Below are 23,205 nucleotides of genomic sequence, written 5' to 3'. Positions count from 1 at the left end.
GCTGGCAAGCACTAACTGACATCTTAAATATTTTATAGCAGAACCTTATGATGCTATGAGAAGCTAATTTTGTGTACACAAGTGTTAAAAATGATTTTTTTCTTTCTTTCTTTGTTTAGGAGAAGTGCCAAAGAGATTGTGTGTGTGACCCCTGCTGGACAGATCCCGGGAGGGGCCCCAGTTATGGTGAATATCAACTGGGCCGAGCTGAGAAACCCAGAGGTCAAATACAACTACACAGACGACCCGACCATCTTGAGAATAGAGCCTGAGTGGAGCATCGCCAGGTAACCTCAACTAAACCAAACAGGACTGCCACGTTGGTCTGGTCCCGTTCTAAGATAGATTTTAATCTCAATGGGACTTGGATAAGTAAACATTAATATATAAATAGATAGTGACCACCCACCCTTGCTCATGGTTTTTCTTCTTTTTTTTAACCAATATATCTGTATTTTTAAACACTCAATTTAAAGCTGTTCATTTTTTTAATTGTCATCCATAACTTCAAAAACTCTAAAACACTAAAATTTGAAGAAACTGTAAACTACTATCTTCTGGTACTTGCCTTGGTTTGTCAGTTTTACCATTTTCTTATAAAAAATAAAAACAAATGAATAATTATAAAACATCATACAAATTAAATAAATTAGAATATGTATGTGCAGTACAGTCTGCAGTAGAAAAGAACGGTGAAGGGGGTTATTGTCAAATAACCAATAGTGTTGCGTGCTGACTGAAGTTATGTTCAGGTAGGCTGAAGTACACAAGACTGGCATTGATCTGGAGTAAATTACAACCTGCTGCGTAGGCTATCAGCGCAGATCTGATTCCAGCATTCAATCAGGAGTTGATACCTTCCATCTAGTTGAAGCTCAAGGTTGAGTCACTTTGGAAGATTCTATTGTAGTTCAATAACAGACTCTCATTTGGTGCTTCGTGAAAAATACTACAGTATAATGCTGCATGAATAATGCATAATGTAATGGGCCTGCTTTTCACTGTTCAGGGGTCAATTGAGAAATAGCATTGTTTTTGCTGTCAAAATGGCGTTTAGTGAAACGTGATACCGTGGACAGTTTCTTCATTATTACTGCAAGTATTTTAAGGGTCACACATTTAGTCAGACAATTTTATTGGAAATAAGCCAGAACTCAGAGCTACATTAAAGTGCATCTGGGCAATCCAGATCAACCAATAGAGGCAGTTTTCTTGGCCCCAGTGCATTCCATGTCAAAAGAAGCCACAATTTTCCTCAAAACACCAATAGGAAGTGAAAGTAACTACCACAAGTAAGCTCTGCAAATGAGCAGCTATGCATTCCCGTCAGATCAAAGTAGTTTGTAGGCAGTTCTAGGCCAGTCAGGGATGCTATTCAAGCAGAAGTTGATCATCTCTTTAGCCATACACAGAACACTGCTCCATGTGGCTAAATAAAACCCCATTTTGATAAATTAAGGATAATTCTTTCTGACCTTAATCTACTTCTATAACACACACACAAAAAAAAAAATGTGTTCCCAACTTCAGATAAATGTTTGGATGTTGGTGTACCGTGCTGGATGCACAATGGATGTTGCTGTTGAAATTTGCATTTAATAAAACTAAAATATGCTTCAGTACCAATTTTTCTGAGAGTTGGGTCCAGAAATGTTGAAAGGAGTATAAATACAGTTTATCTGAATGATGGGCATTGGTGAGCTGTCAGGCATCTCAAACTATCTGCTTCATCTGAAACAAGATTCATCTTCTTGTCTCGCAAATCATGGGGATGTACTCTTAAGGTACTCTGATACAATTCTAGGTTTATTCCTACAGAATTGGTTTATTTGTACAGAATTTGAAATAACTTTTTTTTTTTCTCCAACTGTCTTTGCCCACTGGTTTATACCAGCTGTGAACATTGCCCTGCTTACTATTTCTTTTGTTTTCCATAGTGGTGGAACTGCTTTAACCATAACAGGCACCAACTTGGCCACCATTAAGGAACCAAAGATTCGAGCCAAGTATGGCACTGCCGAATCCTCCAGTGTAAGTTTTGACTGCTGTATCTACCCCAGCTTTGTGCAGTATGCCTGTGCTTTCTTAGTCAAGACATTTAAATGTCTTTTGGCAGTTTAATGTCAGCAAATCATATGCCAAGTATGGGGGAAATCTGTCTGTTTATCAAGCTTTGAGTAACATTTAGCTATATTGTCATATAGATTGTGGCAGCCAGTATCATTTTATTTTTGGAATATTTTCTATTTGAGCAAATCTATATAATTGAAGGATAGGAGATGTCTAGAGGAAGGGGAATATAATTGTTTACCCACTTCAGGTAAAAGCCTTATTACATGAATATATTGTATTATCCTGAAAATAACTAATTTTTATTTTTATGCAACATGCCCTTGTTGAGGGTCTTGTGGAGTGTAGATTTAAGACACTGTGACACAGTATGTATAATATCATTGTGACATACCCTATAGCTACTTTTGGTATCCAATTCACCACGCTTATCAGCTGTTGAAAGTCTGTTGGTCTGCTCTTTATTATAATGTCAATGAACTATTTGTTTTTAATAGAACTGCACTGTGTACAATGACACCACCATGGTTTGTTACGCTCCTTCCATCGCTGAAACTGAAAAAATGATCCCGGACAGCGGAGAGCGGCCGGATGAGATTGGGTTCATCATGGACAATGTGCAGTCTGTGCTCGTCGTCAATGGAACCGGGTTCAACTTCTTCCCAAACCCGGTCTTTGAGCAACTCAGCCCCTCTGGCACTCTGGAGCTCAAACCGAGCTCCCCCATCATACTCAAGGTGGGTAGAAGATACAGCAGCTTCATTACGTATATATAAATCACACTGCCCAGCCAGACTACCGCTCTACTCACACAAATACTACAGGCAGTCTGACTGGGAATACCACATATGTGATTTACAGACTAAAAAAACATTTTTTTTTTTTTATGAATACATTATGTTGTTGTCTTAACTCCCTCTTGAATACAAAATGGCTGAGCCAAGTTTTGTTTTGTTTTTTGGCTTTTCTGCTGTGTTAAGTTTTAAATTATTTATAATATATAGCTAAAGATAATCCTGGATGTGAGTAGTTGAGCCTGAAAAGAATGAAGAGTTAAATATAATGTTTTGTAATTGGTATAAACCAGTAGCCCGGCATCAATGCCTGATCTATGTCCTGCTGCTTGAGGTGTTTGCCATTAACAATGATGTGATTTGAATGTTTACTTTATTGATCTGTGTGCATTTGTCTTGATCATAATAAGTACTATTGTTGTAAGTAATTTGGTCATACGTATTCTTTTGCTTTAAGGGACGGAACTTGATCCCGGCTGCCCCCGGCAACTCCCGCCTGAATTACACTGTCTTTATTGGAGAAACCCCCTGCGTTCCCACTGTATCAGAGACACAGCTGCTCTGTGAATGGCCTAACCTTACCGGCCAGCACAAAGTCACTGTAAGTTTTCAAAATCCTGAAACTGCCTCAGATTTATCCAGTAGCTCGTTCTTGTAAAGATGTAGTTTCATAAAGTATCTAAAAATTAAATATATACAGCTGTCTGTCAGCCTCACTTTCCCCAAATGCAGCTCCTGCAGCCACTTCCAGGAAACGCTTACTTACCTAGCTGTTATTTTCAATTTAACAACTTTTTTAAATGATTTAAAATCAACTTTTAATTGTTATGGGACAAGACACTGCTTAAAGACCAGGTTGTAGGAAATATTCTCATACATCTTTACTCGATTCTTTTCTTTAAAAAAAAAACAAAAACAAAACAACACCTGTTTATATTGTGTGTCATAGGAAGTCCTGGTTGTACAAATGATTTGTGTTTTTTTTTTTGGTTGGTTGGTTTTTTGTGAATGAATTGCCTCAATGAGTGTATTTTAAAAATATAAATAAATAAATAAATATAACATGAAGTGAATTGTGGATGGTCACCAGTTTTAATAATCCTGGTGGGCTAATGGGAGTCTGCTTCCTTAAATGTAAAGACTTTCCTTTTATCTTCCCATTGAAAGAAAGGCACAGACAGATGGACTATTAGGAGTTACCATTTGTGCAGAAGCAGTTTAACAAGTCCAATCTAATCTATATCTAAATACAACATATTGTAACTGCTATTTCAGATTATATCCATTGTGCATTCTGATTTGAGTGTGGTTTTGCTAAGGACTGATTTGTTTTATAAGTTAGTATGCTGTGTGTAATCAGTCTGGGCTCTGTTGTGTACTGGACATCTGTGTACTGGAATTTTCACAAAGCCTTAAGTGATTGGTTAATTTCTCGTATGTGATTTATAATCCTATATAAATATTTCACAAGCCTATTTTTTTTCCTTTTAAAAATAACACATACATGTTTCATGGCTGAGGAATTTGCACTACTGTGTGTAAAGAAGTATGTGCTACAGTTTACAATTGACAAAAAAAAAAAAAAAAAAAAAAAGTTTTATTATTTCAACTTTTGTTTTTAAATTCAAATACCGGTATGTTTTGGGTTACTAAGCATTCTGGTATCTTTTACAGCAAATACCAACTGCTGAAGCTGCACATATGTTTGCTGTTTCTCTGTAAAACTGACCCATATAGCATTGAAAAAAAAAGACGTGTTGCATGTGGTCATATTAGGTTTAATAACCTGGAGAGCTTTCCTCTACTGGCTGCAAGTCAGTGCTGAGGGCTGTTTGTTTTGAAACGATGGGGAGGTTTATTTTCTCAGTTTCCATAACAGCTGTGCAGCGGCTGTTTGGATTCAGCTCAGAAGCGCAGCATTAGTCAGAGTTGGTAAATGTAAAGACCAAAAAACTGTAGATCGTTTATGGAGAAAGATAGCAAACGCTGCAGGAGTGCAGATTCAAACAGGAAAGGGATGTCAAGCCTCCCTACTAAAACGCACGTCTTCATTTCATATTAGAAATTTGGGATGAGAAGTGTGTTAAAGAAATTAAGGGCTGGGTTTGAAGGGAGGCATGGCATTGCCTTCCTGTTCAGGAATACAGCGTGTTCCCATTCTTCTGTCAACGATATTCTGGTTATTATATTTTATACTTCAGTGTGGTATATGTAGACGTTTCAAAGACAAAGACTACAAAAATACAAGTTGCTGCTTCTACTTCATGGTACCAAATCACTTATTGTGCTGCAGAACCATTTCACTGCTATGCTCCTGCTGCAACCAGGCCATGTGACCTACCACTAAAGCAGTGATTAGATACAAGATAGAAACAGACCTACAGTACTTAAATATCCTGATAATACAAGAAAAAGGGGGCTCAATGAGGATACTCATTAAAGGGAAGAAAATGGGTTTTAACACCTCTTCCTTTATTTAATATCATATTGCTTGTATACAAATAATACATGCTGAGTGTGTGCAATGAGTTTTCCTGCTCTGATTTGAACTCTCTGCAGATTAAAGCTGGTGGTTTCGAGTTTTCTCCAGGAACGCTGCAGATCTACTCCGACAGCCTACTGACTCTTCCAGCCATCATCGGGATCGGTGGAGGAGGAGGCTTACTGCTGCTCATCATCGTCGTTGTCCTCATCGCCTACAAGCGCAAGTCCCGCGACGCCGACCGTACCCTGAAACGCCTGCAACTGCAGATGGACAACCTGGAGTCCAGAGTGGCTCTGGAGTGCAAGGAAGGTAAGAGCCACCAAGCACCATAGCAGGGGAACAGGAGTGCCGTTCATAGGCTGTAACCCATATGGAAAGAAAATATATTTTTTATATATTTCTTTATGAATGGGGAAACATGTTAAATATATGTATAACCTTACCATATATTTACAATATATAAAAAAATATGGCTCACAAATTATAAAATTGTATTAAAAATATATTCTGAATGCACCAGATATTTTTAATGGATGTTTTATACCTTACTAATTCAATTTATTTAACTGACTAAAGATATATATTTGTTATCGTTATTGTTATCAATATATATTTGCAGCAAACTTACCATGCCTTTAAAATATATTATTTTTTGACGTACGTTTGACATACATTTTTAAAAACATTATTTGTGGATGCTGTTTAAATATATAAAAAATATATTTAGCAACAAATTGGTGTAAATATTTTGTAAGTGAATAAAATACATTAACAATGTATTTACAAGTTTCCCTGAAATGTATAACGATGCTAATATGTGATGTTGACCTTAGATATTGATTAAACATTATATATATATATATATATATATATATATATATATATATATATATATATATATATATATATATATATATATATATATCTTGGAACGGTAACGCGCATAATATTGAGACACCTACCTGGCTTGTTTAAAGGTACAGACTTGGGGCTTTCCAATGACGTATTCATTGTATGTATGCAGTACTCCTAGCAGGAAATACAATCGCCTGAATTTAAGCCCCTGATCATGTGACAGAGTTCACAGCTTAGGTTTCATTTTGAGTCCATTCCTCTTATCAGTCATGGTTAAGGGCAAATAAATTCTTAAAAAACAACGCTAGTCTAAGTCAGGGCGACCACAACAGGTACTGCGGTTCCGACACCGAGCTGTCACATGATGCAGGGCTCAGGTCTCTCCGTGTCGTAAATGCAGTATAGATGTCGTGAAGTTGAAGCAGGGTAATAATGCAAAAGCAGCGTAAGTCGAGGATCGCGTGTGTGTGTGTGTCTATGTATATATATATTTGCAAAAGTACATATTGAAAGTATATCTCAAACTTCAACAACTGAGTAATCAACATTTTAGAAACACAGCAATATAAATGCTTCAATTGTTAGATTTATTCAATAAATAGAACAATGCTGTAACGTGTATGGTTAATATGTATACGAAATATGAAATATTATAAATACAAGTTCATTGTTCTGTATTCAATTTAGTACATTTTTCAAGCAACAGTTTCTCATGTCTACAAATACTTACACTCAATCTGGTTTAATTACTGGCTATTTTAAAATTCAAGGGAAAAGCATTACTTTTTAAAACATTTTCCCCACATATGGGTATGGAAGAGTTGAGATGCAATTTAGAATTTCCCCCTCCTTTTTCTTCTATCTCCCCATTAATGTTGACAACACTGGGATTAATTTAAACCGGGTGCTACTAAGGAACTGTTATCTCACAGTGATTTTTAATCAGAAAACAAGAATATTTTTAAGAGTGTTTACTGTGAATAAAATTTGAGTTTTGTTTTAGTTAATCTTTTTTAAACCTTTTTTTTTAAAGGAGATGGTATAATATTTTTTTTTTTTTAAAGTGTAATGTTAGTTCAACTGGTTTGTCTGTTTTGCTATTGTCATTGTGGTACAAAAAAGCATGACTTTGGATTGATATGGCCCAAGGGTAGGTATAATCTTCAGTCCCTGTTTTTATTTCAATTGGCTACAGGAGGGTTTATAAAAACCTTTGTTTGCAACACTGGTGTATTTAACGTGTTCCGTCACAGTAATTCAGAACATCTTTTTATCATTTTTGTTTATTCTGACTTAATTGTTATATATATATATATATATATATATATATATATATATATATATATATATATATATATATATTTATTTGTCCAGTATGTCTATAAAAAGCCTATGCACCAGATTTGTTGATTTTGAATATGTATCTGTGCTAGCCCTTTCAGATAGGTAGTGTTGTGTGATACACTGGCGTTCTGGATTGTCACCACAGTGGTTAGTGGTAACATGCTGTCTTGCGGTGTGTGTGTGGTCGTTGGTTTTTGTCCAGCCTCCGTCCTGTTACATATGCTTTAACCATTTGGCTCCTGGATACTACAGCTGTAGTATTTTTGTTTTTTTCAAGTTAACTGCAGTTTTAGTTGCTGTTCTCTGAGATATGTACAGGACAACACTATCGTAGTTGTGAACCTTTCTTTTTTGTTTGTATGATTTTTCCAATTTCCCATTCTATAGTTCCATGCTAAGAAAAAATTAACTTCTAGGATACAAAAAAAAAGGTTATGTACAGCGAACACTTTTTGTAAATCAAAGTTTATCTTCACCAGCTGGCTCTTTGTAAAATTATATATATATATATATATATATATATATATATATATATATATATATATATATATATATATATATAGTATATATATATATATATATAAATATATATTACATAGGGTAAATGCATCCATACAAATTGCTGTCAAATGTTCCAGGGCAAATAAATTGAGTCTTTCTTCCTGTCTTTGCAGCTTTTGCGGAGCTTCAGACAGATATCCACGAGCTGACAAATGACTTGGATGGCTCTGGCATTCCCTTCCTGGATTACCGGACCTATGCCATGAGAGTGCTGTTCCCAGGGATTGAAGATCATCCAGTTCTTAAAGAGATGGAGGTACAAACTCGATCACAAAGCTTTACAAATCTACCCTGCACTTCTCCTACCTACCCTTTCATATGTTTCTATAAGTAAAAAGTGAAAAGAGGATGTTTGGTCCATCGAGGCTAGTTCCTCATCCAGTATAATGAAACCTAATTTTATAGGTATAAGTATTATATGTGTTCCTGGTGTACTTCACCTGGTAGTTGGACTAAATGTCCGATAATTGGACTAAAGAGTCCGATTATTTATTGACAAAAGGTGGCAGTGAGGGAGGGATATAAAGAGCCTATTGAAACCAGTACATTTCTTTTGTTTTATTTCTTTTAACAGTTTTTAATAAAACCTGCATAGTAACAACAACATTTTTGAATTAATTAAAGGTGGTTGTGTGGGGGCTGATCTTTGAAAATAAGTACAATAAATAAATGTGAGTTTTGCCTCTGAAATGTGTTTACCAGGAAGCCTCCCTTGCATTAAGGCAAAGCAGGGAATACTGTTAACCATGCAGTGAATTTGACATTTTTCCAGCATGTAATTTTTGACAAGGATAAGGCTGGCTAATGTATTTTGATCTGAATTCCATTTGCAGCTAACTTGGGGAAATCTTAAATTGAACTTGGGAAATCTTACATTGATCAAGAGTACAACTTCCCCTCAATTAAAAGTGACAGGTGCCAGCATTAGGAACCAGCAGGGCATGCAGAGGAATGTTTTCAGTGTTGCGCGCAGGATGCTACTGTGCTCATTCTACCCCCTTTGGATTCGGCTTTCTCATGCTGTTAATGTTCAATTTAGCCTGTATTTTATTTGTATTTTCACACTTGCCTGAATTGTTTAGAGCACTTGACCCCTGTGAAGTATTATTAATCCCTTTTTGTAAAGTTGTGCGGAGGTTTGTTTAAAACAGAATGTTACTCTAAACAGGTTATTGATTTAGTACTTTAATTTCTGTGCTCCATCACAGAGCTGAAGGTCCTCGTTTGTTTCTCTGTGTTTAGGTCCAGGCCAACGTTGAGAAAGCACTGACACTGTTTGGGCAGCTGTTGAACAAGAAGCACTTCCTCCTGACCTTCATCAGGACCCTGGAGGCCCAGCGCAGCTTCTCGATGCGCGATCGCGGCAACGTGGCATCGCTCATCATGACGGCACTGCAGGGCGAGATGGAGTACGCCACCGGAGTCCTCAAACAGCTCCTCTCAGACCTCATTGAGAAGAACCTGGAGAGCAAGAACCACCCCAAGCTGCTTCTCAGAAGGTGTGACCTGTTTACTACTTGTTTTACGGCGCTATTTATTCAGTCATCCAGACATGGTAGGATATGCCTTGAACTTGGGTGTAAATATACATGCAATTTCCTTTTGTCTGACATGTAGCAATATGTATTCTCTTAATTGAAAACGCATGTACGGACCTCCTGAAATATTTGATTGCATGCCAAATAATGTGGGTTATAAAGTAGCACAGTATTTTTAATGCACCCTATTCAAAACTCCCTTGCTGCTGATGTGACAGCAAGTTATTTTTCGGTTCATTTTCTAACTACGGAAACATGTTTTGCTGCTGATTATAAATGTCAGTGCTGTCACTTGACGTGACATCCATGACATGACATGCATGCAAGCTATCCTTGCTATTAAGTCACATGCTTTTTTATTTATTTTTTTATTTTGTTTTTTTTAATGTACAAGGGAGGAGGGGGAGACGTGAAATAATGTGAATGCGTTCCCTGGCAATTTAACTTAAATATGACTTTTAGTATTTTAAATAAGTTTACTATTCTTAAATATAGATTTGCTTTTATGGAAAGCCTACTTTTTTTTGTGATTTCCAACAAGTGGTTAGCACATGGTTCTTTTTCAATGTCATCAATGTGAGCCAATGTCCTTAGGGATGCAATAGTCTTGCATTGGCATCACCTCCTCTTAACTCCATGTCAGGCAAACTGAGAACTCCAATTGCTGTTTTCTAGCATCCCCTTAACAGTTGTAGCTTGTCATGGATCACCTCCTAGTGTCTGATGAGTTCACAATACTGTCATTAGCATAACGTACTTGCCTCTTGAAAGGTAAGATGTTTGTTTTGGAACTGCATGGTTTGTGGTTTGTGTCCAGCCCTTGCCTTTCCGTTGCATTCAATAGGCTGAGATGCCAATTCCTTACTGATGAGCTTTTTCAAATCAAACTCACCAAGCAAACCTTCAGTTACTTCCATTAGCCACACTTACTATAGTGTTACAATGATTTAAAATAGCAAATGGTGTACTGTGCTTTCCTTTTTGTGGCAATAATGTATCTTTAACTTTGGGCTTTTTACAAATGTTGCTGTTTTTTTGATTTGAGGGAGGCCAAGTTCAAACTCTTTACCTTCTTGAAAAAATCATGTAGTGAAGCATTACATAGTCAGTTTACCTATGCTAAATGTGAACCCTTGTTCCTTTTCCTTAAAAGATAACAACAAAAAGAGCATAAGTTATATAGATAACAAATAAATACAATTTAATTAGGGTAGGTTCTCATTAGACTGTGCACTTAAAATGCAAATGAGAAAGTAGCCTTTCCGGGAGGAAAGCGGTCCCTTGTGTGTAGAGTTTATTAAATTTACGATTGTAATGCTGATTGTGTATTTAAAAAAAAAAGAAAAAATGCTTTCGAGACCAACCTCAATTTCTGATGATCCTTCTTGTTTTTATTTGGCGGTAAAAACACGTTGTAGCTGAAAATGGAGAAATGAAAGTGTACATAAGGACCTTTTTTATTTTATTGTGTTACATGTTCCCATGTGTTGCTACAACTGTTTACATAAGATGTGTGTTTTAATAATTTTTTTATAGATTTTTTGAACTTTTAAATTCCATTCCCTGCCTCAAGATGGCTTCCCATGTACCCACCTGGGTCTCTCAGAACTACATTTTCCATCATTGGCCTGCTCTAGTTCTAATAGTGCTCTAACAAGTTTATTTGAAACCGTCGATTAACTGCCTCTGAAGTACAAGCTCAGCTAAATGCTACTAGAAGTACAGATGTCTCAACATCAACTGTTCAGAGGAGATTGCGTGAAGCTGGCCTGACTGGAAGAATTGCTGCAAAGAAACCATTGTTAAGAGTGCGGAGTAAGAGGAAGAGCCTTGCCTGGGCCAAAAAACACAGAAACTGGATGTTTGAGGAGTGGAAGTCGGTCTTATGGACCGATGAGTCCAAATTTGAAATATTGGGTCCAACCTCTGAGTATTTGTAAGATGCAGAGAGGGTGAGCGCATGAGTTCTGCATGTGTGGTTCCCACTGTCAAGCATGGAGGAGGCAGTGTCATGGTCTGGGGTTGTTTTGCTGGTGACAGAGTTGGCGATCTTTACCAAGTCCATGACAAGCTCAACCAGCATGGCTATCATAGCATACTTCAGAGGCATGCCATTCCATCAGGATTACGGCTAGTTGTGCAGTCCTTCATTCTTCAGCAAGATAATGACCTGAAACACACCTCAAAGTTGTGCAAGAACTATCTGGCAAGAAGGAAAGTGAAAGACAACTCAATCTAATGACCTGGCCTGCCCAGTCTCCAGACCTCAATCCCATAAAACTTATATGGGATGAACTGGACAGAAGAGTCAAAGCAAAGCTACCCATAAGTGCCCTACATCTCTGGGAATTGCTGCAGAAGAGCTGAGAAGACATGTCGGGTGATTTCCTGTTGAAACTTGTTAACCGAATGCCTCGTGTTTGTGAGGCTGTTATTAAGGCAAAGGGTGGCTATTTTGAGGAATCCAAGATTTAGAGACAATTTTCAATTTTCTTGAACATTGCTTTGATACTCATATGTTTTGTATATTGTACCATGTGTTTTACAGAAACGTATACGACATTGTCAATTATGAAAAAAACCTAGTTTCCAGCAAGTTTACTCAAACTTTTGACTGGTACTGTGTGTGTGTGTGTGTACCATCCACTGAATCCAAAATTTTGAACCTTACAATCACCCCCTGTTTATTGTATAATATTTTGAAATGTGCAATTGAGCACAAGGTAGTAGGTGATAAAATACAGTAACTTCAAAAACAGGAAATGTTCTGTAAATTTAATTCACCAGCTCAGGGAAGATTGCTTTGTCAGGATTAGATGCCCAGCTGAAAGCACTGTGCAGCCCCAGTTTTTGAACTGCAATAACAAACATATGCCCAATACACCATACACACACCAGTGTTATCCACCTTTTAATAAAGGCAACATCAATCCAATAGGGATGCAAAAATACAAAATAAAGACACCTTTGGTTCAGTTCTCTAATGAGTTTATGGACTCCTGGAAGAACAAATAATGATGCAAGATGAGACATTGAAAAACATTGCTTTGTGGTCAAACTGTCAGTTTCTTCAGATTTCTTCTATCTTCATATCTGCAGAAGGGTTAGTCAAAATGTACAGCAGCAGACGTTCTCCTCTGGTTGTCTTTGACATCTCTTCCGGATTGCTGTGACACCCCAGCACTGGGATTTCTGCAGTTTTTTTTTTTTTACCTGCTGTAGAGTCTTTCAAGAAGCACTGATTTCTAAATTTAATTTCACATCACAGCTTTAAACTTTAAGCAGAACAACAGCTTGGTTCCCCCCATAGGAGAGTGCCTCAGGTGCTCCTAAGAAAGTCTGCAATGATAGGATCCTAATTTGTAATGTAATGTTTTATTTTATTTTTTTTGTTCCTGAGAAGGAATATCACAGTTCACTGCGAAGATGAATAAATGTGAAAGATATGTTTTAATAATCTTTGACTTTTAAACTTTTTTTTGCTTTATCCCCATTCAGGACAGAGTCTGTTGCAGAAAAGATGCTGACGAATTGGTTTACATTCCTGCTGTACAAGTTTTTGAAGGTAAATTCTGTCTTAAGAGGTTTGTTTATTTATATTTTATTAATTTAAAAAATATATATTTATTTTATATTAAATGTTGGGGTTCTTAGCTGAAAGAAATGAAAATATGCTGCAGAATCCATTTTTGTGTGTCAGTTTTTTTTGTTTGTTTTTTGTTTTTGGCAAAGCATTTACAGTTTTTACATTTAGTTTTTGCTACCTAAGCTTTCATTCCTTGACAGCTTTCAGGCAGACAGTCTCTGATTCAAGACCTCCATGGATTTCCTGTCTACGCTTTTGCTACTGGCATTCCTTTTTAGTCAGTGTCCCTTGTAGTGTGAAGGCCTCTTACCATTTTTAAAGCTAACACTTTTAAAGTATTTCACATACTGTACCACACATCCTAGACACAGTAATATGCATACTGTGTATTGTATGGCAGTCTGGCTCTGGTTGTTTTATTCCCATGTGAGGCGAGAGTGTATTAAATGGAATGTCCAGACAGTAATTTATGTGTACAGAAATAAAATAATTTATTTTTATTCTCTATACACAACAAAATGATTAAATAACAAAAGACAACAAAATGGTGTGAGGGAAGGAGTGCAGGGGTGAAATCCAAAACAAACCGTGATGACTCGTCTTTAATTGTCTTCGTGGCGACCCATACATAAACAAAAAAAAGACAAAAGAAATGTTAGTGTTTTTTGTTTTAAAAATCTCGCTGCACCAAACCAGTCTCTCCCTCCACCCGTTACTCCTCCTATTTTACTTTCGGACCAACCCCGAACACAGTAGTACCTTCCCTTTAGTATGTAATGTCCCGCCTCTGTAGTCAGTGGAACACCAATCCTCAACTGACAAGTGTTCTTATCCTTCACTTGACTCCAGTGGCTGGAATTTACATACTCGTACTTCCGCCCCTCACCAAGGTGCCGCCCCTCAAAAGATGACTTTTGCCATGGTCACGAGATCTTGGTAAGGGAAGTCCCGAGTTGGTTTGATGCCATCTACTGTCGGGAGGCTGAATCACAGACCGAAAACCCTTTGACTCATCACATCCCAATAATACAGTTTGTGACAAAACTGGTAATCTTCTTTGTAAGACTTCTTTCTGCAGCTTATTCCTTTTCAGCAGCCCTTATTTGTTTTTAATCACACAGTAATGAGATGTGCTGGAAACCTGTAATATAGCAGAAGTTACAAATATAGATATTAGGTGCCTGGTGAAATAAATCTTGTCAACAGACTTATTTCCATGGTTCCTTTTTACTTTCCCTACTGTATGTCTAAGGCACAACTCCAATTTACTGTAATTTAGGCCAAATGAAAACTTCACAGAAAAACGCCTTTTATTTTTATTTTATTTCTTTGCCACTTCGCTAACTCAACTAAATACATCTCTTTTTGTGCTTTTATCGCTGACACTCACTTCCTTAGAGATGGTTGCAAACTGGTTCCAAACAACATGACAATATTTTCAGCGCTCAGTTTTTTTAAAGGGAATAACAACTAATTGAAAAGGGAGAAAACTCTCAAATGAGGGAAATTTCAATCATTCTTTTATGACGGTACACTTGGTGTCTTGAAAGCCACAGTTAATGCCAGTATGAAGCCTAAAATGGATGATGTTGAGAAGTTTCCCACTAAATTTGACTCTGACTTTATCTTTTGATATAAAATTATTTAAACATTTTTTAAATAAGAATAATAATAGTAGTAGATAATGTTTATAAAAAAGATGTGGAATAGCTAACACTAATATAATAAATAATAATAAATTTATTATTCCGCCATACATTTTAATACACTTTCACTTTGTTGTTCTGGGAAACAGGGTTAGGACAGGTATTTTAATTGTCCCTGAGTGAAAGTAATATGTGTGTTGAGTGGAAAACATTTGTTAAATTTGATATTCTTGGTATCGCGAAGGCATATTTACAATAGTCTATTGCGAAGAATAGGCCTGAATAATAGATACTTTCAATAGTAACACTCTAAATTGATTAAGGTCACAATATAATCTGGAATGGCTCAAATTGCTGTGAAATGGGTATCTTATTTCCGCCCTGGTATTGTTAAATGTTTTACAGATGTGGCTGACAGATGACAGGGGATGGGATAGTCTGTCCTACATGCAACAAAAGAGTACACAGTCCCTATGTTAAGATTGCACTCTGAGATAGAAAAAAGTAGTTTGTTGTACATGCTCCAAGAGGACTAAAATATGTTCAGCTTTTTGCTGGTATAAATGAAGAGCATTTGTTTTGTAAAGATTTGTAAAATAAATATATTATTTTATATTTGGGCTTTATTAGAAAGTTTTGGAGTCTTTCCCATTTCTTTTAAATGTTCAATGGACCTGCAGAACATATTTCAACTGAAAAATAATTTTAAAAGTGTCATTAATAATCATAACAATTACTACTAATCATTAACTTTTTTTTTTGTGAAACTGTGGACCTATAGTACAAGACCTATTCATAAGGCACATTTTCTCCTTCTCCCTCTCCTATCTTTGTAACAAATTATGGCAGGTAACTGTGAATATTTTCACCCCTGTGGTCACTATCCTCATTCACTAAGCAACATGTGGCTTTTATAACAACCTACTTTATCCCAGATCTGGCAAATGGCCTTAATGAAGTCAAAATCTCAAATTAAAGATAATTTCAAAGACAAGCGTGTTATTGCAAAGGTCTTGGGATGATGTATGCATGTTCCTTCTCGTTAGCAGCTGTCTCTTTAATTACTGCAGATGCTAACGAGATGCTAGCAACATATGGTGACAGAGGAAGAGTCTGCATGTTGAGCCAAAATTGGAGTTCGATGTATAAAAAGGGCTTTCTTTTTCTATCTTCCGAGAATAGAAATGTCAGAAAGGAAGGGCGGCAGCATTGCTTTTTCAGTAGGACTCTGTTCACTTCCTTTCTTTCCTCAAAGTCTGTGTGATATAAAGGTCTGTGGCATGTTTGATTTGTACCTCCCCCTCTGGAAGGATGGTTGTCAATATGGCCTGGATTTTGAACAAATATAATCTGACATGAACCAAGAAGTGAGTGTATTACTTGTGTAATATTTAGGGGAGCAAAGAATTGAGAGGTTTTACGCAATTTTTTGAATACTGTTAAGCTCCATCTTCAATACAAATGAAGTGAAACTACAGTAGTCCTATATGTGGGCACCATTTAGCCTTCCTTTCAAAGTCTTGCTATATGATATAACACCATATTGACTTTTACATGAATTGTCAATTCCTCTGCTTCAGTTGTCTTCTAATAGTAATCTGTTTCTGGTTTCTAAATAGTCAGGCTTAACTTGGACATAGAGTTACATTCTCATGATATTTAAGATGTAATGCATTGTTGCTAATTTAGTGTTTGCTCTTTTGGAATATCAATTATATTATAATGTTTGTGATGTTGGTTATGAGCTGTGTTGTGGCACAACATCTAAAAGTAGGCAGGTTTATGTTTGAGATCTTTTTGGAAGGTTGACATACTGTTGGGTTTTGGATAGAAAGAGTCTGGTTTCATTCCAAAACTTAGTGTACAATACACCCTAATCAAATATGGTTTTCATCGAGTGTTGATATATGGATTACCAATGCCGTTTGAAGACTGACATGTTTCACCCTCTATGAGGGAAGAGAAGGCAGTCATTAGGAACTGAATTCCTGGTGGTGGCACATGTAATCCGAAGACTAATTAGTCCTGATAATTGGAGCCGTCTCTCTGTCTGTTTTCTCTCAGGAGTGTGCCGGAGAGCCTCTGTTCATGCTGTACTGTGCCATCAAGCAGCAGATGGAGAAGGGACCAATAGATTCCATCACAGGCGAAGCCCGGTATTCACTGAGCGAGGACAAGCTGATCCGCCAGCAAATTGACTACAAGACCCTGGTCAGTAGAACAATGTTGACTAAAGTTGAGTCTTATTTTCATACAGACAAACCTGATCGTAAAGATTTATCAAGACACCTTGAAAAAGTAAACAGATTATATCGCTTATCATGGTCTCAGAGTGCTGCTTCCATCTTTTTTTTTTTGTGAAAAAACAACTAAACAAAAATGTATGCCAAGCAACAAGGCAAACTTAAGGACTTGAAAGTGTGGTGTCACTGGTTTTGTAAAGTAGTTTTTTCCAAAATATTGCTGACAACCATTTTTCAGCAAAAATCCTTTTCCTTGTCATTGGCAGTTCATTAATCATACATTATAAATGCACTGAAGTCTTCAAAGATGTTTCCAGTTCCCTTTGTTTGAGTGTCTGTATCCTTTCTTTCTCTCTCTATCAGACTCTCCACTGCTTGAATCCAGAGAATGAAAATGCCACGGAAGTCACTGTGAAGGGTCTAAACTGCGACACCGTCACCCAGGTGAAGGAAAAGCTGCTAGATGCTGTATACAAAGGGATGCCCTACTCACAGAGACCCAAAGCAGGGGACATGGATCTTGGTAAGCCATGTTGAGAGTTTTAAAAAGAAAAAAGATAACTTAGTTTACATTGTATTAGTGACCTGAATTTTTATAATTCATAGTAACAATAACAGACCAGTTAATTAAATTCATTGTAATTAGCATTAAAGTTAATTGATTAGAAGATCCACATTTATCTCAAATTCCAAACTAAGAGTGTCCTACAGTGCAGTATGGAAGCAGGGAATGGCTTGGCTAGAGATTGAACAAGAGTTTAGGATCAAGAGCCATTTAATTCCTGTGTCTGTCCCAGGCTGCAATGATCTCCAGGTGGCGCTGTGGAAACATATATCATCACCCCCCTCTCCAGAGTTCCTTTCACACATTTCTCTGGTGCTTTTCTCCCCCGAGCAGAGTGGCGGCAGGGCCGGATGGCAAGGATCATCCTGCAGGACGAGGACGTGACCACCAAGATCGACAATGATTGGAAGAGACTTAACACACTGGCACACTACCAGGTAAGCCAGGGTGCTCACCCGGAGACTTGGGCTTATTGTGCACACAAAAACACGAAACATCTTTTTCACAGTGGTTTCCAAATGTATATGGATCCTGACACACTAGCCCCAATAGATTGGTCAACCAGTTGTTTTGTGGTAGAAGTAACTAAAGCAACTAAAGGCGTCTAAATCTACTAATGCTCTTCTGGTGTCCTGAGGCAGAATACCTCTTATATTTATAATTTGGAATATCTGGGATTGTTTTTTTTTTTTTTTTTTTTTTTTTTTTTTACATATTGGGTAGGATTAAAGGGTTACTGCTAATTTTATTCAAACATGAAATTGCAGGCTTCTTTAAAATTTAGTTTTCCTATATTTTGAATATATTTTTTGATATTTGCATTCCCTTTCTCCTCAGGTGACTGATGGGTCCCTAATTGCTCTGGTACCCAAGCAGAACTCTGCATACAACATCTCGAACTCCTCTACCTTCACCAAATCACTCAGCCGATATGGTAAGGTGCTTCCTCCTTGCGTGCAATGATCAGCACTTCCATTTCCTTTTATTTATTGCTGTCGCTTTACATATACCAAAATTTTTTTTGACAACTCCATTTTATGTCGTGATCACTGATCTTCGTACATACAGGACTGGTGTTGCAATTGACATGAGCAAAACACTGACTATATCTTTTATAGTAAGATGCTGTTTAAGTTAGTTGTGCAAAACCTGAACTAATGTGTTATTAGAAAAGGATTTTTAGCAAATGTATTGGAATGAAATTGCAATGTTAATGGCCATCAGTCATGGAAAACAATTCAATTGCAGCAGTTAAACATTTTGAATTGTAATGTGTGATGCCCCTAGCAGGTTACTCCAGATGTGATTTATGGTTTTGTGAGAATTTTCTTTCAGTGTTTGATACTCTTTGGTATGTTTCTTCCACCCCATTTCCATAGATCTTACAATTATATTGCTGTAACGATTGGATCATGCACAGTAATACTAAAAGAAACGGATACAATTGTCAGGTTGATCTGGGGAGCTCTGAACATACTTAAGCTTGTCATGTTAAAAGATCCCTTTCAAGTAAGAAATGTAATCTTTACTGTGTGGGTAGTTACCTCTTAAAGACCTGAATAAGATATATCAAAGCTGTTCGCCGAGCCTGTGATGCCCCCGATGGCATAAGAGTACCGCGATCACAGATCTCTGTGCCATTTTTCCTTTAAAGACTGACCTGATAGGAGAGCCTGGTTCAGATAAGGACATGTTGCCTATCTAATTTTTTCTCACAAATTATTGTGTTTACACAAATGTTAAACAATATTATATTCTGTGTTAGTATTACTAATTTTGCATATATTGTAAACTACAGCCCATTGCTTGTTACGTCCCACTGTGGCCTTGTGCCCTGCATGAAGCCAGCAGATTGAGTCGCTCCTTCCCAGGGATCCAGCAACATAAGTTGGCTGACTTTGTCCTCTCCTCCCAGGCTCCATCTCCGGCTGGAGTTAATTTATTTTCTCATTTTTAAAATAGAAGACGTTTTGTATTATTAATTGTTTGATTACTGTTTTTTGTGGAGAAAGTTGTCTCATGTATAAATTTCTGTTTTTTACATATACTACACACACAGTTGTGATTGCTTGCAATCTTATCCAGTGTCTTGTTGCCATTTTGGTGACTGCTCTTGCATCACCATTGCAAAGGCTGTTAGTACCTCCAACAAGCAGACTTCCCTCAGTCTCGTGTGTGGTACAGACTGAGTTGTTTTGCCAGTGGCCTGTACAGGTGGGCATCCCTGTAGATTGCTACCCACGGTGACTGCAAATTGGTGGACCCACACCGGACCGGTACAGAGGTCACCGACCCGCTCCGTTCCTGACCCGTTACTGTCCCGGTGCCGTTCTTGTACCTACTCGGTGCTAAAGTCACCCCACCAGTACTGTACCCATACCGAACTGACCCAGTACAACCCTGTTTCTACCAGCGATGCACACTTCTCCGATGTCCACATTTTCCCAGTACTGCTACAAGTGGGGCGTCTTTCAGACAAGCTGTCTACCTCTTAGGTTCAACTTGTCCCATGGCATTTTATACTGCAGTTTTTGCAGGAGCTGTTTGATGAGGGGAAGTCCCTCCTCTACATTAAAGGTCTGTCTGGCAGCTATTTCAGCTATCCATGTCAAGACTGACTTGATGTTCCCAGGAGCTCACTTTCTGGAGGGGCAATTTTTGAAAGGGGATTACCGGCTTTGGCCACCTATGAAAGAAATGTGTTCCTTGCTGGAGGCTAAACGTGGTGCTTGATGCACTCATGAAGCCTCTATCTGAGCCCAGGCATTCAGCTGAACTGAAATATTTATCGCTCAAAGCAGCTTTCTTGCTTGCTATCACCTCTGCAAAGTGGGTGAGTGAGATGCAGGAATTCTCCGTTGTGAAAGCCTGCTTAATTTTTACAGGCCAGAGCAAAGGTTACGCTCCGTACCAATCCTGCCTTTTTGCCAAAGACACTCTTGGCATTCCATGTCAACCTGTCTGTGGAATTGGAGGCTTTCCACCCACCTCCATTCAAGTCTGACAGCTCCATACGATCTGCTCAGTGTGGACCCTGGCGTACTACGCTGACAGGACGAAAAGTTGGAGGCAGTCAGAACAATGTTGTCTGCTATGAGGCTAAATCCCATTGTCAAGCCCTGTCTAAGCAGAGGCTGTCCAAATGGATAGCAGACACAAAAGCTCACTGACCATTCCACCAGGGGCATGGGCTTTATGCAGGGTGCATCTATTAAGTACACATGCAGTGCAGCGGTTTGGGTTACTCCCCATACCTTTACAAGGTTCTACAGAATGAATGTCGTGGATCCTCAAAACCCTGGGTTTGGAACTTGAGTGTTAACAGTTCTTCCCAGTCGACCATTAAAACACAGGTGGTTCTCCCTCAGTTTTTTAGCCCTGTTACTGGGCTTCCATATGGTAACACACAAGGCAGCCTCTCGGCTTAGCCTTGTAACATTCCAGTCATTCCGCAATATTCCTCTTGCGACCAATAATGATTACATTTCGCACTTGAAAGGGAACATTAGTTTATTATCATAAACCTAGTTCCCTGAAATAGAAATGTAACCATTATTCTTCAAGGTGACACTGAGATGCCCTCGGGGGCATGACCATAACTGCGTCGCAGGCCTGCAAGCAGCTTTGATATGTCTTATTCAGATTGCAGGTCTTTAAGAGATGGTAATAGTTGCATTTCTATTTCAGGTAACCAGGGTTATATTAATAACCTAACGTTCTGCTCCCTCAGTTCTACTGAGTACTTCTTTGTTCTGAAATATTCCACTAAACCTGTAACTGACACTCATACTGTTCCTACAATATTAAAGCCATTCCAGTTATGTAGTGATATGACAACCGTAAAATCCAGTACCTACTTTTGGTAAAGAATAAAAAGCACTCATTCTGTGACACACACATATAGTACAGAGTGCCTTTATGACTCGTGTATCCTTGTTAAAAGCCTGCAAATCTCAGCTGTCAGAATTAGTTTTGTACCTTCAAGGCATGTTAAGATCAATTTAGGGTTGCTAGAGCAACAATGCCAGAGTAGTGTGGAACCGAAATTAAGGAGGATATTTTTGTAAACTAAGCCGAGTGGGAGGGACTTGCTTTTGAACCACGCATGCACCACTAAAGTTTAGCTTCTGTCATGTTAAATTGGGGAAAGTTTCTGAATTCACTCGCAAAAATTCTGGGATTTCCATTTGATGAGACTGTTAGTCCGGTTTTTGCAAAGTAGAAGTATATGGGATTTTGACAAGTGGGAATGATATTAAGAGAAGACCCGATTAAATATGTCTGTGTGAGGTTATGCAGGCATCAGGCATGTTGCGTGACGTTGATGTTTGAGACCACCATAAGAGATTATTTAACCTGCCTCTACAGTAAAAATAGGTAAAATGTGAATATTCTGGCATAAAAGCAGAGTTACTTGATCGTGTTTTATGGTTGTTTTCCCATATCCATCATACAAACAATGTTTTAGTATTTTGCTTCTAAACCTTCTGCTACCCTAAAATAGTCTGGACATGGAGTACACATTGCCAATTGTGTATCCTTAGAAATTACTTTCTTAATGTTTGTGTTGCCTGTAACTTCTACACAAATCTTACCAGGAAGAATTGTTTTCATCCTTCCTGTGACAGTATAAAGAGAGGACTTATATGTACCTTAAATGGAGACCTGTTTTTCTATCCATTGTTTCAGAGAGCATGCTCCGCACAGCCAGCAGCCCAGACAGCCTGCGGTCACGTACACCTATGATCACACCAGACCTGGAAAGCGGCACCAAGCTCTGGCACCTGGTGAAGAACCACGACCACTCGGACCAGCGAGAGGGCGACCGCGGCAGCAAGATGGTCTCTGAAATATACCTGACGCGGTTACTCGCAACAAAGGTAGGCTAGTTTTCGTTTTGTTTTTTTTTTTGCCCACCACTGCCCATTTTATAAATAGGATTGTGGGCTTTTAAGTCCATGTTGGACAACAGTTGGCACCACACTCCTATTCAAGGGAAAAAAAATGAATATGGCATTCTTAAAGCAACTAGAATGCTGTGCAATGGGGGCCATTCTCTCTATCCCATATTTAGCAAGTTACTTTAACTGAGAAAAGTAGCTTTCTTCATAACTGAATTTGAAAAAAATGTAATTAGATTGTGTTACAAGCCCCTTGGGTGGTTTTCTTAAAACAAATATAAAAATATTTAGTGTTTTGTTTTTTGAGTGCCAATAGACCAGTGGGAATGGAAACAAGTGCCAAAATGAGTGGCTGGCACTGTGTCAGCTAGCCTGGCCCTCCATGTTCATCTGAATAAGCAGTTTAGAAATTAATATACCCCGCAGAGAGCAGCCCAAGCACAATTTTCTTTCTGCATCTACTCTGTTGACAAGGCAGAAATGTGTTCCTGGTAACTGGAATGAAAAAACAGGATCTCCAGAGCCTCAGTTCCTGTGTAGTTTGACATTGTAATTTTAACTGATTCCCTGTGTCAGCTGAAACTAACCCGGGGAGCCTGCCCAATCAATGGCCTGTG

At 38.0% G+C, this 23,205-nt stretch overlaps 1 protein-coding gene across 4 annotated transcripts in view; it reads left to right on the top strand.

Moving 5' to 3' along the window:
• The window catches only part of LOC121329154 (plexin-A1-like), a 199,184-nt gene that overhangs the window by 168,258 nt on the left and 7,721 nt on the right, over positions 1-23,205 (top strand). For 3 of the 4 annotated variants that reach the window (XM_041274549.1, XM_041274550.1, XM_041274551.1), the window contains 13 exons: positions 120-287; positions 1,938-2,031; positions 2,568-2,807; positions 3,322-3,465; positions 5,424-5,658; positions 8,223-8,365; positions 9,352-9,608; positions 13,146-13,212; positions 16,944-17,090; positions 17,486-17,645; positions 18,018-18,124; positions 18,525-18,621; positions 22,377-22,567. In XM_041274549.1, the coding sequence (XP_041130483.1) occupies positions 120-287; positions 1,938-2,031; positions 2,568-2,807; positions 3,322-3,465; positions 5,424-5,658; positions 8,223-8,365; positions 9,352-9,608; positions 13,146-13,212; positions 16,944-17,090; positions 17,486-17,645; positions 18,018-18,124; positions 18,525-18,621; positions 22,377-22,567 (2,050 nt within the window). The remainder of the gene's footprint in view (positions 1-119; positions 288-1,937; positions 2,032-2,567; positions 2,808-3,321; positions 3,466-5,423; positions 5,659-8,222; positions 8,366-9,351; positions 9,609-13,145; positions 13,213-16,943; positions 17,091-17,485; positions 17,646-18,017; positions 18,125-18,524; positions 18,622-22,376; positions 22,568-23,205) is intronic. The other variant, XM_041274552.1, reaches the window with a different exon arrangement.

Source organism: Polyodon spathula, chromosome 16, assembly GCF_017654505.1.
Source record: "Polyodon spathula isolate WHYD16114869_AA chromosome 16, ASM1765450v1, whole genome shotgun sequence".
Lineage (NCBI taxonomy): Eukaryota > Metazoa > Chordata > Actinopteri > Acipenseriformes > Polyodontidae > Polyodon > Polyodon spathula.
Note: the sequence above shows the minus strand (reverse complement) of the source record. Positions and strands in the feature narration are given on the sequence as shown.